This window comes from Phoca vitulina, unplaced genomic scaffold, assembly GCF_004348235.1.
Source record: "Phoca vitulina isolate PV1807 unplaced genomic scaffold, GSC_HSeal_1.0 scaffold41, whole genome shotgun sequence".
In the NCBI taxonomy this organism is placed as follows: Eukaryota; Metazoa; Chordata; class Mammalia; order Carnivora; family Phocidae; genus Phoca; species Phoca vitulina.
In genome coordinates, this window is record NW_022589744.1 from 13,356,689 (window position 1) to 13,371,692 (window position 15,004).

The following is a 15,004-nucleotide window of genomic DNA, read 5'->3' on the forward strand; positions in this document are numbered from 1 at the left end:
AGCCGGAGCTCAGGCTGGAGGTGCAGCTCTGGGAGAACAGCGGGGATTAGAGGGCTAGGTCAGGAGTAGAGACTTTAAGACAGTAGAGTTTGGAGCCTGTTTAAAGACTGCTGGAGGGGCACCTAGGTGGCTCAGTCGATTTAGAGTCTAACTCTTGGTTTCAGCTTGGGCCATGATCTCAGGGTCGTGAGCTCGAGCCCCGTATCAGGCTCCCTGCTCAGTGTGAAGTCTGCCCTTCCCCCACTGCCCTCTGTGCATGCTTGCTCTCTCTCTCTCAAAAAAAAAGACTGCTAGAAAGGAGCCAATTGAGAGGGAGAATGGATGCAAAGGAAAGGGATCCCTGCATCTAGCCGAGAGGAGTGTTCTCCCCAATTTGTAGAGGAGGCCAGGGTGTCTGTGGCCAGAGGGTGACAGGCACCTGCTGGGGTTCTTTTTCTCCGAGTGTCAAGGACACCAGTCTCCAGTACAGAGGGGGCGGGTAGGAGCAGAGATGAAGTTTGCAATAGCCACATACAAAATGGAGCAGAGGGCTTACCAGGGACCCCCGAAGGGCTGCTGGACAGTGTTCAGGATCCAGATGTCACAGTTGCATAGGAAATGAACATTCATTTATCCAGCATGTGTTTATTAGGACCCACTATGTGCCAGGCAGCATTCTGGTTTGGGGGACAGCAGGGAACAGAGGAGGCAGAACCCCTGTCCTGGTGGGGGTGCATTCCAGCAAGGGGGGGCCAAGGCTTTGTGGGTCAGCAAGCATGTATGCAGCGTGTCTGGTGGTGAGGGTGCTGTGGAGAAGGAAGCTGGGCAGGGGCGTCGGGGGCAGAGATGGTCATCTTGTGTAGGACAGCCCGAGCATGTGAGTAGCTGTTTGGTCTTCACTGTGAGCATTGAGCAGCTAGAGCAAAAGGAGGGCTGTCCTCCCTTTTGAGTTCAGTGCAAATACCACTGCCCTCCAAAGCCTCCCCTGGTCTACCCGCTGGACATGACCCTTCCAGCCTCCTTAGATTCCTTGGCAATTAATTCACTTTTACCTCTCTGAGCCACCATGTCCGGAATCCGTTATGGAGCTCAAGACTCTTGCAGCCTCTACATACACTTCTCTGTCCCTAAACCAGAGGTCGGAAACCTGGTGGTCTATGGACTGCACCATATCCCACAAATGTGCCTCATTGGCCCACATTTTTCATGTCAATCAACATTTTTAATGAAAATGTTTTATGTAAAATTCCAGATTCCTGGCTTCTTTTGGAAACCGGGAAGGTCTGACGCATTGGATTTGGATGGCAGCAGTCAGCTGGAGTGGCCTGTGCTTTCTAGTCTGCCACACTCCTGCCACTGAGGTCAGATCAGCAGCTGCGGGTCGTACCAGGCTTGTGTTCTTGTTCTTTTCACGTGGGCCTGTGTGCATTACTTGGCTGGCTCCCTGGAGTATTTGAATTTGTGACTCCTGTTTTTTTACTAATACATGACTAACATTTCTAAGCACTTTAAAATTTTGTAAAGTGCTTGAGGGAATGAGGGGAAGCGAGAAGGAAGAAAGGTAATTGATGCCAAAAACGAAGGGATATGGACACTGAGACATGGCACCGTCCAGTGGGAGGGATGGTAACATAGAACTTAGTGGTTTGATTAACATTGCAGTAAAGGTATGCACAAGGCCCTCTGAGGAGAACCGATGGTTAAAAATAGCCATTATGTCCCACCTACCCAGGACTGTCTTCTGGAAATCCTCATGCCCAGTGCTGTTCCTCATAGGTCATAGTTTGAGCCCCTCGTGCTGCTCGTAGTCTTCTGGAAAAGTTCCAGCCGAAATGTGCCCTTGTGCACTGGGGTCCGGGTGATGAATGTGGCCTGACAGTGCTTGGTGACCACACGTGGTATATCTTCACACATCCTCTCGTGTAATCCTTACGCCCCTGGGCCTCCGCTTACAGAGGCCAGGTGGCTCACAGAGGGTGCACACATGGCGAGGTCTCAGATGTGTGATACACACCTTGCCCGCTGCCATCTCTGCCATCTTACAGCCGTGACACCCCACAGAGATTGGAACCGTGTCGTGTTAGTGATTTTTTTCCCTTTTTGATATGTTACTCTTAGAATCCACTCTTACTGTTTTTTGTTTTTTTTTTAAGATTTTATTTATTTGAGAGAGAGAGAATGAGATGGAGAGAGCATGAGAGGGAGGAGGGTCAGAGGGAGAAGCAGACTCCCTGCTGAGCACGAAGCCCGATGTGGGACTCGATCCCGGGACTCTAGGATCATGACCTGAGCCGAAGGCAGTCGCTTAACCAACTGAGCCATCCAGGCGCCCCACTCTCTTACTGGTTTTTAGTGGACAAAGAATGTGAGCTTTATCCTGGATAAAGGCATTCTTGTTTAGTTAGAAGGGCCAAAATCATTCTCTTTTATATGAAAAATATTTATAGATGATTTTTTAACAAATTACACATCTTATCACCGAGTGGAAAAGAAGGGAAATGTGCTCCATCCAACCATGGCAACTGTTTTCCTTGCCTCCCCTCCAGCCCTCGGGCCTTACGCATGCGTGTGATCTATGTGATTGGAGCAGTGGTGTGGAAGCAGCTGGGAACTTGGTTTTACAAAACACTTAACAGAGGCAAAAAAGTGAGACAAATGTTTTCCATGGAGTCAGCCCACATGCAAAGACTGCCGAGTTGAGTGTATGGCGCCATAATGATGGGGTCGCTGCCCCATGGCTCCACTTACAGCGGTAGTCCCTTTCCCTCCCGGACACCGAGCAGCCGCACCGAGACGTGCTTCCTCCCCACGTCACCTGCGATGTTCATGTCCCAAGCCTGAAGCAGGCACCCTGTGCAGTGAGAACAGAGCTCCTCGCTCTCGGGGGTTACAGGTGTTAGAAGCCTGGCACTTTCCCAGCCTGGCGGACTGAGCCGTTCTTTGAGCTGAGCTGATAGAAGGAGCAGTCACACTGTCACACCAGCTCCCTCTTAGCGATGGCGGCATGCTAGTTCCTTTCAGTCCTCTCCATTCAGCAGTGCAAACGTCAGCTCATGGCCCTCCTCGTGGGGTTGGGGACATCTGGGCAGCAGCAGTCACAGCGCCCGCTAGGCTGTGGCTTAGCTCATCGTGGCTTGAAGACTTGCCCAGACTGGTTTTCATAAATCTGCTGGGTTTCTGCACTCCCAGCAAAGCCATGCACCCGACTAACTGATGAAGTTTCTGATCTTGGTGAAGTTGTTCTTTTACAGGCGTTCTGCGGTTTTGCTATTGGCCTGCTGGCTTCACGCAAATTTGCGCTTTTGTCAGAGTTCAGGTGCTAAGTTGTTGATCGTCACCACTTCAGAGTGTTGATCTGTGGGGGCACCTGGATGGCTCAGTCGGTTAAGCATCCGACTCTTGTTCTCAGCAAGGGTATTGACCTCAGGGTCATGAGTTCAGGCCCCGCATTGGGCTCCATGGGCATAGAACCTACTTCAAACAAACAAAAAACAGAACTCCTCTCTAAGAGTATGGCTCTCTGTCTTACAAAATATGTTTCCTCAATTACGTTTTTTTATGTGTGTCTGGTTTTATAGAAGTAAATGCTACAGGACAGTTATTTTTGTCCCATTCCTGTTACATTGCTATCAATTCATTTTCTGATAAGCCTGAGGAAAACTGATAGTAATTTAGGAAATGCAGTATAGCTTCATAAACTGGATTATTTGGACCTGCTTCGAACCCATTCAGGAGATGGAATGGAGCACAGGAATCTAGAGAAATGTCCCTGTGCCTGTCTTTCGGTCAGAGAGGGTAAGCTGCCTGAGAGGGACTCAACGAGGCTGTTCTTAACATGGGGTGTCGGGTCGTATACGACGGCGCCCACACAGTACCTGCTCCTTAACGTTGCCCCGGTGACTTCGTGTGAACGTGGGCCAGACGCGCAGGACCCGCTGACTTGTGGCCTAATGTGGCAAGGAGCTATCAAGTCTTGGAGAACCAGTCTGTTGTTTTGACAGTTACTGGAGGTGTGGCCAGAAGTGAGGAAGTGCAAGCATAGCATTTACTTCTGTTTCTGAGGGAATAAAAGTGGATCCTAAAAATACTAACCAGCCTGATTAGTACACTTAGAAATAAATATCCTGACACTTAACAATCAGTTTGCGGATACAGGAGGACACTAAATATCAAATAATACAACTTTTGATGAAAACCAGATCCTCCCTGCAGGCTCTGAATCGAACAGTGAGATTGAGGCAGAACCTCACGGTGAACTCTGTCAGGTTTCACTGAGACGTTGAGATAGATAACTTTGAAAGCGACTGAGGGGTCGGAGAGTAGAGAGCACTACACATACAGTTAATTTAGAGTCACAGAGGAAGGCCATTATAGACGAGATCCGAGCTAAACCAGCAGCATGGAGTGGTCATAAAAATAAAATCCTGCCTGGGGTTGTGTCTTCCAATGGATGACCAAAGTGAGAGCATCACTTTCATAGGCCAGTCGGTACACTGGGACTGTACTGCTAATGTTGACCTGACTCCGGAATATCGTTTTATCCATTTTACTACCTCTTCTCCCCAGTTTCTCAGGCATGTCTCGCCTCCACTGGGCATTGCAGCAGTGCCAAGGTAATCACTGTGGTCGCCCTGTGCGGGTTAGAGAAAACTCCAACCAGAGGCAGACTTCACTTTACATTTGGGTACTTAATCCACTGATACTATGTTTGCTCTTCACTTAGTTTTCTGGCACAAATAATATAACCAAAGGCAGAGATTATGTGAGTTAATCATGGAAGAGGCATATCACCCATCTGATTAACTGAATCCTCTGCCTAGGTTGATAAACACGTATGTTGTTTCTCCAAGTCTCCTTAAGAGCAGGAGCTGGAGAACATTGTCCTACCTGCAGGACTTAATGTCCTAGCAGCTCCCCTGCTCCTTTATCTAGTTCTTTGGTACAAAAACGATACCAAAAAATGGAGTCACCTGCAGACAGAGTGAATCAGCAAGATGCTGCCAAGAGCTCAACTGTTCTTACACTGCAACTTCAGAAATAGATCTCCCAGACCTCTCCAGCCGGAGTAATTCTATTTTAAGCACCACACAGTAGTTACTAAGAGGAGTCATCTGAGCAGCCTGCTTTTTGTGGATATGGGAACGCGGGTGGCGGGGGGGTTGGTTAGAGTGTTTTTACTTTCCTATGTTTTGGGGGACTTGGTAAGAGGGGCTGGAGTGGAAAGAGAACCAGAGCATCCTAAGTGTCCTGCTGGAGAGATGTCCCTGTGCCTGTCTTTTGGTCAGAGAGGGTAAACTGCCTGAGAGGGACTCAATGAGGCTGTTCTTAACATGGGGTGTCGGGTCGTATACGATGGCACCACACAGTACCTGCTCCTTAACGTTGCCCCGTTATCAGTGCATCTCCTGAGGATGCACGCGGAAGTTTTTGCTGTAGGCAAAACCTTCAGTTCAAAATGAATAAATAAGACCATTAAAAATACAGTTTGGCTCCCCCATATATCAATAAGAAAGGGCACATTTAAAATCTCTATTAGTGCGCTCAAATAAAAACTAAAAAAATGTGTTCTTTCTAATACTGACCGTCTGTGATGGGCCCATAAGACAGGCAAAAGCTGCTCTTCTGAGAGGCCACAGGGCCCGCTTTTGAAAAAGGACCTTATCTGTAACCCTCCTGTAGAGTCCCCTGAGTTTGGAAGAGAAGCTTCAAATAAATGCTCACAAAACGAGGCATTCTGAAAAGTAGGGTGCTTGATCATCTGAGAAAAACTACTCTGTATAAAGCTTCACTAGATAAATACTGCTCTTGATTTCGAATATGAAAGAGTAATTATTGCTACAGCTCCCAGTTCTGCTCTGTCCCTCCATAAGCCAGTAGCCAACCACGCATGAAAGCATGATAATAAGTGTACATTAGGCATAAAGGCCATTGGTAGGAACAAAACCCCATCCCATTACTATGTCAGTCAGTATGGAAGATGCCAAGCACGCAGGCGGCACTCGGATGCTTGCCGATGCCGTGTCAGGCTTTTCTCTTTCCTGCACTCAGTTATGATCGGCCATTGTCTGACCAAACTTTTCTTCCCAGCAAGGACTGCCTGTCACACTTATAAAACTATACAGGTAGCATCCATGGAACAAGCTAGAATTGGTTTCTTATTTCACAAAAGAAAGAACTCCATCCATGAACTTGACCGTCTGGAGTGTTTAAGATGGGGATCATGGATGAGGTGGAGCCTCTTGACGTCAGTTCTATTTCCTGGCCTTAGAACTGCTTTGTGTTCATTTTTATACTGATCTTCATGGTGTCTACCACCTAGGTACTTTGTTTTCTCCATTCTGATAAATAAAGTGTATTTAAAATTGAATGAAAACTACATATTCTAGTGGCATTTCATTGTTATTGTTATTTTAGTCCTAGTACGGTATTTGTTCAGTTGGAGAAGGGAGACAAGAATTCCTGGCCGACCCCCAGGCCCCAGAAACATTTTGTCAAAAGCAGTACCATTTGAAGGGCCATTTAAAAAGTGTTGATATCACTGTTTTAAATGTAAGATAGAATTTTTTTTCTGCCTCATTAAGCCCATCTTTAACAAAAAGCTTACCAAAATTCACGCCAGCAATAAACATTAAACGTTGTAGGTTATTTTAATAGTATGTATTTACAGTTATTTTCTACCTACTGGAAGTACTTGCTTGGAATCAGAATTAGCTGTTGTGCCTCAAGGTCGTAGCATCTCTTCTTCTAGGGCCTTCCGAATATCCTGCGGTGCACGCGTTCTGATGTGTGCGTGTTCGGCATTATCGGTAAATTATATGCTTGCCAGAGATCAACTTAAAATGGAAATGTTGTCGGGGAAATAGTCTTTGAAACACTAGTCCACTGGCTTCCTGGTGTTGGCGTCACTGAAATAAATTCCTTTCTTGTTTCACCACACACACACACACAAAAAAAGAAATACTGTTCTTTTGATTTGGGGGTAAAAAATTATTCTTCCATTTGTAAAATTTTGAAACATGCTGCTTGCAGATCATTTGCCTTGTAGATAGACATACTCTGTAGACATTTCCATTGCTTTAACAGGAATTGAAAACGCTTTATAAAAATCGATTAACTATAATTACCGTAGTCTTAATATTTATTCTTAATTTTGACTTACTTAAATCATTTGTAGTATTGCCTTTCAAAAAGATGGAAGTATAAGGATGACAGATTTTAAGTGAGTATGTTATTTAATTACCTGCAATAAATCAGTATTTTTACAGCTGATTGACTATTAGCAACATCTGTTATTTTATCTTCTTAAAACATCCGTAATTTTTGTCAGCCATGTTAATTTTCCTGATTTAATTTTGTCCCTTAAATTTATAAAACTACTTTCCCCAATATACATTATTGTTTTCTGTGTAATTATAGGGAATATTATAGTTAGCTATTGCTGACAATAACTGATTAGGGCTAACTTTCCTGTTATTGGCAATGATTTATTGCTCAGCATGGAGCTTGTAATTTAAAATGATTCATAGGTTGCATGGTCTTTTGCCATTAATCAATATTACTGCATTTTATTAGAATAAAGAGCATCAGGGGAGCTGATTCCATACTATTTTTAGTCAGAAAAGTAATAAATTTCATAATTGATGGTAATACCCATTTTGCAACCAAATTATTTAAAATTTACAGTTAACTGTATTGTATGCTCTCTGTTCTTTAGTTAGTATTTAAAATGTTCACATTTCCATCTCTGAGAAACTGTATCCATATGAAAATTACAACTGATGTGAGCTATCAACACAGTTATCAGTAGTGTCGAGTAAGCTTATAGGCAGAAGCAAAGTGAAGTCTGGATTGATTTGGGAAGGTGAAGTGTACGTATGTAACGTAAAATGTTTCTCTTGCTGAAGTGTAAAGATACTGGCGAGATGCTTCTTGTTGCCTGGCCCCATGACCTCTCCTGTGCGTGTCGAGAGCAATGCCATGACCTTCCGGACCCCATTGCGCACCCTCATCAGGTGCCAGCCCCGGGGGTCAGGATGCTCTGGCCACAGCACTTGGCAGACGAGGGAAGGAAGTGTTCCAGGACCCGGGCAGTCCTCCTGCCCGATCCTCTCATCTTTCCCATCCTGAAGACTCCCTCCGCTCCTTCGCAGCTACCGGGTGCTGCCTGAGAACCGTCTGGATTTCCTGTCACTGCTTTCCTATACATGTTTCATCTGCGCTCTTCTCGTGGCCTTGCCCAGATCTCTGTCTTTGACGGTCAAAGATAAGCTAGGATGATTTTCAGTATATATTTGCAACTTATAAATTTTTCTTATAAGAGAATAATGTAACATAAAATTTCTTCTAGGTTACATGTAATACTAGAAGTGTAAAAGCTGCTTCTTAAATATGAGTCTTGAAATATTCTTTTAAGCCCTGTTATGTTGCAGATACTGTGAGTTCAGTAGTCTTCAATGTTTAAGGGGCTCTCGATTTTAAGTGGGTGGCGGTCAGGAGTGAAAACACTGGGAATTTAATAAGCTAAACAAATCTAATTAGATATGATACTGCCTCCTTTCTGCTTTCCCCCAAAGCCATCCTAAAGACAGATCATCTCGAAATTATTTTGAACTTGAAACGCCCATTTCTACTTCTCCTCTGTTTCACTCTTACTATGTTCTCTCTCGGTCGGTGCCCTTTGCAGTCTCAGCGGGCTGGGGAGAGATGCCTAATGTCCACTCAAAGGCTGAGAGCTCTTGGGGAGAGCCGTCCTCCCCCTCCGCCCTGGTTGACAACGGCACCGCAGCATGGGGCAAGCCACCCAGCAGCGGCAGCGGATGGGGGGACCAGCCCGCGGAGCCACCGGTGACGTTCGGGAGAGCCAGCGCCCCCGCCCCCACCCCAGCCCTGTGCAAACCAGGTAAGCCTGACTCGGTGCTTGAGAAGTGGGTCAGGCTCTTCTTGAGAGGGATACTTTCTGTTGAATTTTAAGAATTCAAGGTTTAGGACACTTTACTCCTTTTATTTGTACTTTAACACATTTGCCACGTCTGGTACAGGGACACAGAGGAGCTCTTAACAGAAGCCCATGCTCTCCTTAAAAAAAAAAAAAATTAGTTACCAGAATCCAAACCACACCGTGTGTGTGCCAGACACCGGGAGGAGTACGTGCGCCGCAGCGGCGTCCTGGGGCCTGCCCTCCGCTCCTGCCTCCCTGAGCGGCGGGGTGGAAGAAGGCGTGCCGGTGGGCCTTCCTGAGGCCCAACAGTGCTCCACAGCGCTCGGCCCTTCCTGCCTCGCTTGCGTCTTGTGAGCACCGTTCTACTTCGGGTGCTCCAGGCTGGCGCTTTTTCTTTTCTTTCTTCCTTTCCTTTTCCTTTTCCTTTTCCTTTTCCTTTTCCTTTCCTTTCCTTTCCTTTCCTTTCTTTTTAGAAGAAAAGGAAACAACCATTTGGTTGCATTGTCCTCCCATTCTCTGGAAGTGTAATAAGTACACCTGTGAAACATCCATTCTCACAAATGTCCACATTGCATTCACCGAGTGGAACTCTGTGACGTATGGGAATTTGACAATGCTATACGTAGGACATTAGCATGAACCTAAGATTGTGATTTAAGTCCAATAATAAGATCAGTTGTTCACATGGCTGCAAAGCTTCGTGTTTTCTTTGGACAGCCTTAAGTGTCTTAGATCTAAAATGCAACTTTATGCGTTTGATATTTTTGCTATTGCATTTTGCATTAGTTTTGTGTTTGTTACTTTGCTAACCCTGGATAGTGTGTTCTGTATATCTACCATTCTGCTGGATTATTATTCCATTCATTCACTTTCTTGTTGCAGATCTAAAGAATAAGGAGGTACTTAGATTCACATGCTATCTTGAGGGGATATATTTGTTTTTATAATTTGAACTTGGAGACATTATTATACACGTGTCTGCCTTGAAAAAGCATCATATCTTCATAGTCTTACAGACTCCAGCTAACTGTACTATCACTTAATCTTTGGCCTTCTTCACCTTCTCCCAGGAAGTGAAAATTTGGGTTAACTTTTATATCCAAAATCACTTTATATCTTCAAAAAGTAGAAAAAAATAATATCCTGAAATCAAAACTCAGTAGTCAGCTTGGGCTCCATCTGCCCATGGCCTCGGCTGTCTCCATCCTGTTGTTCTGAGAGTATCTCCTGGGAGCTTGTCAGAAACAGACTATAGGGCCCAACCACAGATCTGTGCGTTTCTCGTGATCCCCAGGTGACTCCTGGCTGGTCACATTGAAGGAGCACTAGTCCGAATACTGCTGCAGGTTTGGATCAAGTGGTAATCAAAAACCACATGGACGGAGCGCCTGGGTGGCTCATTTGTTAAGCATCTGCCTTCTGGCTCAGGTCATGATCCCAGGGTCCTGGGATTGAGCACCGCATCAGGCTCCCTGCTCTTTGGGAAGCCTGCTTCTCCCTCTCCCAGTCCCCCTGCTTGTGTTCCCTCTCTCACTCTCTCTCTCTCTGCCAAATAAATAAATAAATCTTTAAAAAAAAAAACAACACATGGAGGACAGTGGTATTTGTTAGGACTCTGCATTTTACCGGCTATTTCATACCATGCAGACATTGCCACCTTCTCCTGTAGCCCCCGGGATTTATTGTTAGGAAGTCCACGCTTCAGAATCACCTCTAGCCGGTTAAGGGAGTTTGTAACAGCACAGACGACAAATAGCTGGAGTTTGAAGAAAAAAACATATACACATTTGCATATGTATTCTGTAACTAGCTCAAGAAATTCAATTCTTAGGTCTTGGGGAAACGAAGTAGTAAAAAGGTAGATTACAATACACCCCTTTTGTCCCACCTTCCCCTAAATGATGTTATAATATAGCATCTGCTTTAGGAAAGGTGAGTTTGGTAAGTTCATGTTTGCTCTCTTTCTAGCTTCAAAATCTATGCAAGAAGGCTGGGGCAGTGGTGGGGACGACATGAACCTTGGCACCAGTCAGTGGGAAGATGAAGAAGGGGGCATGTGGAATAATGCTGCTTCCCAAGAAAGCACCTCCTCCTGCAGTTCCTGGGGGAACGCCCCCAAAAAAGGACTCCCAAAGGTGTGTGCAACACTAAAGAAAGGAAACTCTAAAAATCAGTGGTACTTAAAAACACATTCAGGGTGGAGGTGGTATCTCCAGTTAACGATGAGCGGTAGACCAGGAGTTGTTTGCGTGCTGTGGGTACTTCTGGAAGACTCAGATTTTGTCAGGGGTCTCGCCTGAGTGAAGGCTGGAGTTTTCCACAGACTACCTGGCATTGCTGTGACAGCAAAGCAAAGGCAGAGACAGACATGAGAATCCAGCCGCTTCTAAGAAGCCAGACAGTAAGGAGATTTGCAAGTATGTACAACAGTGCCACTCTTCTCACTAAAAGTTCTTGTTTTAGAAAACATAATTTTCCATTAAAAAAAATGTTATTGGTGTTAACACAGAATGGGTTTATTATTGTAATTTTTAAACAAATTATTTTTAAATTTATCAGTTTTAATTTCTAATACAGTAAATATTGGTAAATACAACCCATATAACCAGAATTTCTTTAGAATCCTCAATCTTTAAGAGAGGGTAATGGGGTTGGTCCTCAGACCGTTAAGTCTGAAACTCCTGAGGTAGACCATTAAGTCGTCTTGTAGCAAACAGGCAGCCATCTGGAAAAATTAAGTGAGATCCACAACTCATATATGCACCAAGATAAAATCCAAGTAGGTCACAAATTTAAGTATGATAAATAAAAATATAAAATGGGAAAGAATTTGAGAAACAGTCTTGGAGTGGGACCAAAATCTAACAGCCATCAAATGAAAGACTTACAAATCAGTAGATACACGTGAAAACTGTGCACGACAGAAAATACCAAAAAGTCAAAAGACAAATAACAAGCTGGAAAAAAAAATTTGTATGCTAGCATGGAGAGAGGTGATCTCCCGAATATATAAAGAAAGGTCCTAGAAACTGATTTTTTAAAAAATCAGTTAGTAACCCCACTAGAAAAAGGTGCAAAGAATATAAATAGATGGTCCCTGGAAAAGGAATGCAGACAGCTCTTACACATATGAAAGGGTGTTCAGCCTGTTTTCTTATGGAAAGAGAGTTCAATTTAAAACTACACTGCGAGGGGCGCCTGGGTGGCTCAGTCGGTTCAGTGTCTGACTCTTGATTTCAGTTCAGGTCACGATCTCAGGATCATAGGATCCAGCCCCATGTCGGGCTCTGCACTCGGTGCGGAGTCTGCTTGTCCCTCCTCCTCTGCTCTTCTCCCCTCCCTCCATGCTCTCTCTCAAATAAATAAATCTTTTTTTCTTTTTTTAAGATTTTATTTACTTATTTGGGAGACCGCACAAGCAGGGGGTGAGGCTGGGGGAGAGGTGGAGGGAGTGGGAGAAGCAGACCCTACTGAGCAGGGAGCCTGATGCGGGACTCGATCCCAGGACTCTGAGATCATGACCTGAGCCGAAGGCAGTCCCAATAAAATCTTCTTAAAAAACAAATAAAACAACACTGAAGATGCCAGTTTTCATCTCTCAGACCAGCGGAAATCCACACATCTCACAAACAGGCTGTGTTGACAAAGCTGTGAGAAAACCAGCACCCTGGTCTGTTGCTGAATGTGAAGCAGTGTAAGCCGCACGGAGGGCAGCTTGGCGTCCTCTGTCCTGATTGCAGATATGTTGGCACGTGGGTGTGGCACTTCCACTTGTCACGGGTGCAGCAGATGGCATTTGTACACAGCTCTCTGTTGCAGCGTGTCTATAGTCAAAACGATGATTTAAATGCACATCAGCGGGGTGACTAGTTAGATTGTACCACATCCACACTGGGGAGAGCCAAACAGATTTTTAAACAGAAATTCTGTATATATTCATATGAAAAGATCACCAAAGTATATTGTTAAATGAAAAGGCAAGCTACAGAAAACTGTGTGCAGTACACACCTCCTCTGGGGGCAGGGCACGGGTGTGAAGGGGGAGTTCCTCTTGGGGAGAGCAAGAGCTAAGCGGATGGAGGAGGGGGTGGGAAGAAGATGCTTTGGTGTATACCCTTTTTCTACTTTCAAATGCTCTGAAGGTATTATGAAGGTATTATCTGTTCAAAAAAAAAAAATTAGTTGAAGAAAGCATTCAATTAGCTGTAAGCAGAACCCAGAAACTAAAATCATTAGGAGTAGAAGTGATTACGGACTTCAGAAAGGAATCTTTTTACAATCGGGCTGGCAAATAATCCAATTAATGATGGGACCAGAAATACCAAATTGGAAAATTAAAATATTGTGTAATCCCAGCAACTCCGGCCCTGGCAGCGCAGCAGTGGTTCCCGCAGCCTCCGAATAAGCTGCTTCCTCAAGGAGAGAGCGCCTGCTAGTTTAATATTGTCCCATCTGCTCCATTCTGTAGTTAACGGCAGGCTCAACTCCGAAAAGCACTGTGAAGGATAATTTTAGAGGAGGATGTTTTTCCTACTATATTAACGCATGGTTGGAATCTTTGTGGCTGTGAGAATAGAAGGGAAATTACTGGGAAAATGGTTCACATCCCCGCTCAGCCCTTCTACACTGCCCTGCGCTCCCCTCCTCTGCCCTGCGCTTGCTCTCTCCTTTCCTCTTCATCTTGTCCCTCACTGATGTTTGCCCATTTACTTTCTTCTCCACCCTAAAGGCTGCAAGCCGTGAGAAGTCAGTAAAATTAACAGGCTTGTTGTTCCTTTTCATTCTGTTGGAACAAAACCTCTGCATTTTGTCATCTTTTACGGTAAAGCTAATAAAAGGGCAGAAAACATAAAAGTTTTTGTAAACTTCACATAGTATTAGCATAGGGCCATGTTCAGAGAAGCACTTACGATTATTTGATAATGGAAGTGGCACTAATTTGTGATGAACTAAATTCTCTGGGGAAGAAAAATAATTCTCTTGCCTTTTTTTTTTTAAGATCTTATTTATTTCAGAGAGAGAGAGAGCATGTAAGCATGAGTGGGGAGGGGGCAGAGTGAGAAGCTGACTCCCCGCTGAGCAGGGAGCCTATGTGGTACTCGATCCTAGGACCCTGGGATCATGCCCCGAGCCGAAGGCAGATGCTTAACTGACTGAGCCACCCAGGCATCCCTAATTTATGGACTTTTAAAAAGCAAGAGAATTGGGGCACCTAGGTGGCTTAGTGGGTTAAGCGTCTGCCTTCAGCTCGGGTCATGATCCCAGGATCCTAGGATCAAGTCCCACGTAGGCTCCCTGCTCAGCGGGGCGTCTGCTTCTCCCTCTGCCTGCTGCTCCCCGTGCTTGTGCATGCACTCTCTCTCTCCTCTCTCTGACAAATAAATAAATAAATAAAATCTTTAAAAAACATTAAAGTCCATAAATTACACACACATGCCAACTTGCAGTGCAACCTAAAGCATTCCATAGTAACTAGCCATGACTTTCTGGCGCACAGCATTATTCAACGTGAATACAGGAAGATTCTCTAACTTTTAAGTCACTGGGAATTTTAGGCATCTCCCGTTTCTAGAAGAAATGCTTAAAATGTAACCCATACTTCATTCTAGGGCATGAAAACATCTGGCAAGCAGGACGAGGCCTGGATCATGAGCCGGCTGATGAAACAACTCACAGACATGGGCTTCCCGGTGACTGGTGTCTTATTTTACTGCTCACCTCCGTGTGTGCTGCCTTGCATGGCCCCGATTGTGTCCTGCCCACGTTTGTCATGCGTAACAAGGAAGGAAGACTTTTGAGGGAGGAGAGTGTTCATACAACCTAATTTGTAAATTCCCCTTTCACACAAGCACTTCTGTTTAGGGAGCATTGCTTTCAACTACAGCAAGGACCCACACTGTTTCTATCAAGTAAGGTGTGAGAGCCTTTTCCTGGAATAACACATGCTGTGTGATTGTTCTTTTCCTTGGCTTATACAGTTTCATACTTTCCTTTAATTTATAATTAAAAGTGAATTTTCATTAGTTCATGCAGTAGATTGACAGATGACAAGAGAAAATTTGGTATAAAGTACTAAAGCTCTGTGTC

At 44.8% G+C, this 15,004-nt stretch overlaps 1 protein-coding gene across 2 annotated transcripts in view; it reads left to right on the forward strand.

The window, feature by feature from the left end:
- Positions 1 to 15,004, forward strand: part of TNRC6C (trinucleotide repeat containing adaptor 6C) — a 99,763-nt gene that overhangs the window by 48,241 nt on the left and 36,518 nt on the right. For both annotated transcript variants that reach the window (XM_032429944.1, XM_032429945.1), the window contains exons 5-7: positions 8,663 to 8,878; positions 10,886 to 11,052; positions 14,527 to 14,607. In XM_032429944.1, the coding sequence (XP_032285835.1) occupies positions 8,663 to 8,878; positions 10,886 to 11,052; positions 14,527 to 14,607 (464 nt within the window). The remainder of the gene's footprint in view (positions 1 to 8,662; positions 8,879 to 10,885; positions 11,053 to 14,526; positions 14,608 to 15,004) is intronic.